Raw genomic sequence first — 2,916 nt, 5'->3', positions numbered from 1 at the left:
ATATTCCCAAGGTCGTTAACGTGCTTGGATTCTAACTTACTCTTGACCAGCATGTCGTCTATATAAATCTCAATGTTTTTTCCTAGCCGTGGCTCGAACATCCTGGTCATCATCCTCTGGTAGGTAGTCCCACGTTCTTTAAACCAAAAGACATCACTTTGTAGTGGTAATTTCTAGTGGGGGTGACAAAAGATGTCTTCTCTTGATCACTCAAAGCCAGTGGTATTTGGTGGTACCTTGGAAGGTATCCAAGAAACTCATCCGAGGATGCCCTACAGTTGCATCCACTAGTTGATCAATCTGAGGCATGGGGAAGGGGTCTTTCGGACAAGCCTTGTTCAAGTCTGTGAAATCCACACATACTCGCCACTCGTCACTTTCCACTTTTATTCTTTACTACCACTGTATTGGCTAACCATTCAGGGTAGAACACTTCCTTAATAGTCCCAACCTGCTTAAGCTTGTTCACCTTTTCCTTGACAGTATCAGAATGTTTTTTAGATGAGCGTCGAGGTGGTTGCTTCTTAAGGAGGACAGCTACGTTGACATTCAGATGATGGCAAATGAAGTTTGGATCCACCCCAGGAGTTTCATAAGCATTCCATGCAAACACATCAACGTTCTCTCTAAGAAACGTTATCAACTTTTCCTTCTACTGAGGAGGCAGCTAAGCTCCGACCTGAAAGAACTTCTCCAGATTACTATCTATAACAATTTCTTCTAGCTTTCTCACACTTTACCCCTTTCAACACTGCATCCGTAGATAGGATCGGAATCCTTGATTGTTATGAGCCCCTCTCAACAGAGACCGAGGACTTAGCTTCAGGCTGGTGCATAATTGCAGCCACCAGGCACTACCTAGCTATGGATTGACTCCTAATAAGCTCTTCAACTGGGTCCCCAGACGGATATTTTACCTTTAGATGCAAGGTGAAAGAAACAACACCTAGGGCATAGAGCTAGGGTCTTGCTACAATGGCTGTGTAGGGAGAATAAGCATCTACTACAATGAAGTCCACCTCCATTACCTCTGAACCTATTTGCATAGGTAGTATAATCTGACTCTTTGGAATTACAATTTTTCCACCAAAGCTTACCAAAAGTAAATCATAGGCTGTCAAATCCTCAGGCTTCAAGTTCAACCTTTTATATAAGTAAAGGTACATAATCTCTGCACCATTGCCCTTGTCTACCAACACTCTCTTTACATCATACCCTCTTATCTTAAGTGTGACCACTAAAGCATCATCGTGTGGCTGTATGGTTCCAACCTTGTCCTCATCCAAAAAGCTCAACGTCGGTTGGACCTCCACTCTAGCCCTCTTCGGCTTAGGATTAGAGTCCTTGGCGGGTGGCCGAGCTACAGACATCACCCTGGAGGGCTGCGAGCCAGTTCTCCCAAGAGCAGCAAAGATGACATTAATTGTACCTAAAGGGGGTCTCGAAGAAACGTTCCCTTGAGCCCTTAACCCTACTTGGTCTTCATGCCCATTGGGCCGATACAAAAACTATTTCAATCTTCCATCCCTGAATAGTTGCTAAAGGTGATTCCATAGAGTTCTATAGTCCTCGGTGGTGTGTCCTCGTTCCTGGTGGTACTGGCAATGAAGACTTTGGTTTCACCTCATAGGGTCTCCTCCCATCTTGTTTGGCTATTTGAAGTATGACTCATTCTTGATTTTCTCCAAGACTTGATGGACTGGCTCTCGGAACACTGTGTTAACCACCTGAGGAGCTGTAGACCCAGATTGCCCAACAAAATCCCTTCGGGGTTTGTTATTGTTGTAGCGGTCCGACTTGAAATTCCTCCTCTCCTGAGGGATAACCTTACCTTTCTCCTTGCCTTGTTGTTGGTCTTCCTCAACCCGCTTATATTTATCAATTTGGTCCATGAACTGACGTACACTGCTAGCAGGTTTCCTAGTCAAGAACTTCCTCAAACCATGCTCGGCAGGTAGGCCAACTTTGAAAGTCTTTATGGCCACATCATCAAAATCACCTTCTATCTCATTAAACATTTCCCAGTATCTGTTCGAATATGTTTTCAGGGTTTCCCCTTCTTTCATGGACATAGATAACAAGGAATCTAAGGGTTGAGGAACCCTACTGCATGTAATAAAGCAAGATTCAAACGCTCGAGTGAGTTCTTTGAAGGAATTAATGGAACTTGCTCCCAAGCCATCAAACCACCTCATTACCATAGGCCCCAAACTGGATGGGAATACTTTGTACATTAGAGCCTCGTTCTTGGAATGCACTGCCATCCTTTGGTTGAAGTGGCTTATATACTCCACAGGGTTTGTTTGACCATTGTACATGGTGAACGTGGGCTGAGTGAACCACCGAGGAGTCTCCCTCCCTTAATTCTATGTGTGAAAGGTGATCTGAAAATTTGGTTGAGAGCTCTGCTCATTGCATCATTTCCCAAGCCTTTGGAAGATGAGCTCTGTTTCTATGCTCATGGTGGTAGTCCTTATTATACGGGAAGGACTCACTGGGGGGAGTCCTCGATCTGGGCCTGTAACTGCCATCTCCTTCCTCACTGGAAGAAGAAATAGACCTTGAAGGAGTTTTTCTCCGTTGTTCACAGTGCAACTTTCTTTGCAGATGATCAATTTCCTACTGCATGTTTCTAGCATTATCCTCATGAGAGACATGGCTCCTACCCTGAGACTGGCTCCTGCTAGTATGGTTGGTATGCAGATTAATCTCCCGGTCCCTTCTGTGCTCAAGATTAACAAAATGATCTTGACGTTGAGACCCCATAGATTCCTCCAGATTCGAACCTAAACCTACCATGGTTGGATGTAAAAGTCACTATAGCACTAGAATTTCCCACAAACGGCGCCAATTGTAAGGACACAATTTGAGTCCCTAGCCCAAAGTTATATAAACTTAGACCCAAAAAGCCCAATA

General features: G+C 44.3%; 1 protein-coding gene across 1 annotated transcript; it reads right to left on the bottom strand.

Moving 5' to 3' along the window:
* Nucleotides 1–1,652: 1,652 nt before the first annotated feature.
* On the bottom strand, nt 1,653–2,318 carry LOC115961223. Its single transcript, XM_031080238.1, has one exon. The coding sequence runs from the start codon at nt 2,316–2,318 to the stop codon at nt 1,653–1,655; it is 666 nt and encodes a 221-aa protein (XP_030936098.1).
* Between the last annotated feature and the right edge of the window lie 598 nt (nt 2,319–2,916).

This window comes from Quercus lobata, chromosome 9, assembly GCF_001633185.2.
Source record: "Quercus lobata isolate SW786 chromosome 9, ValleyOak3.0 Primary Assembly, whole genome shotgun sequence".
Taxonomy (NCBI): Eukaryota; Viridiplantae; Streptophyta; class Magnoliopsida; order Fagales; family Fagaceae; genus Quercus; species Quercus lobata.
The sequence above is the reverse complement of the archived record's forward strand: the minus strand, read 5'-3'. Positions and strand labels throughout refer to the sequence as shown.

Bases quoted from the DNA above. Each gene is read 5' to 3' on its own strand.
- LOC115961223 (XM_031080238.1), bottom strand. From the start codon at position 2,318: ATGTACAATGGTCAAACAAACCCTGTGGAGTATATAAGCCACTTCAAC.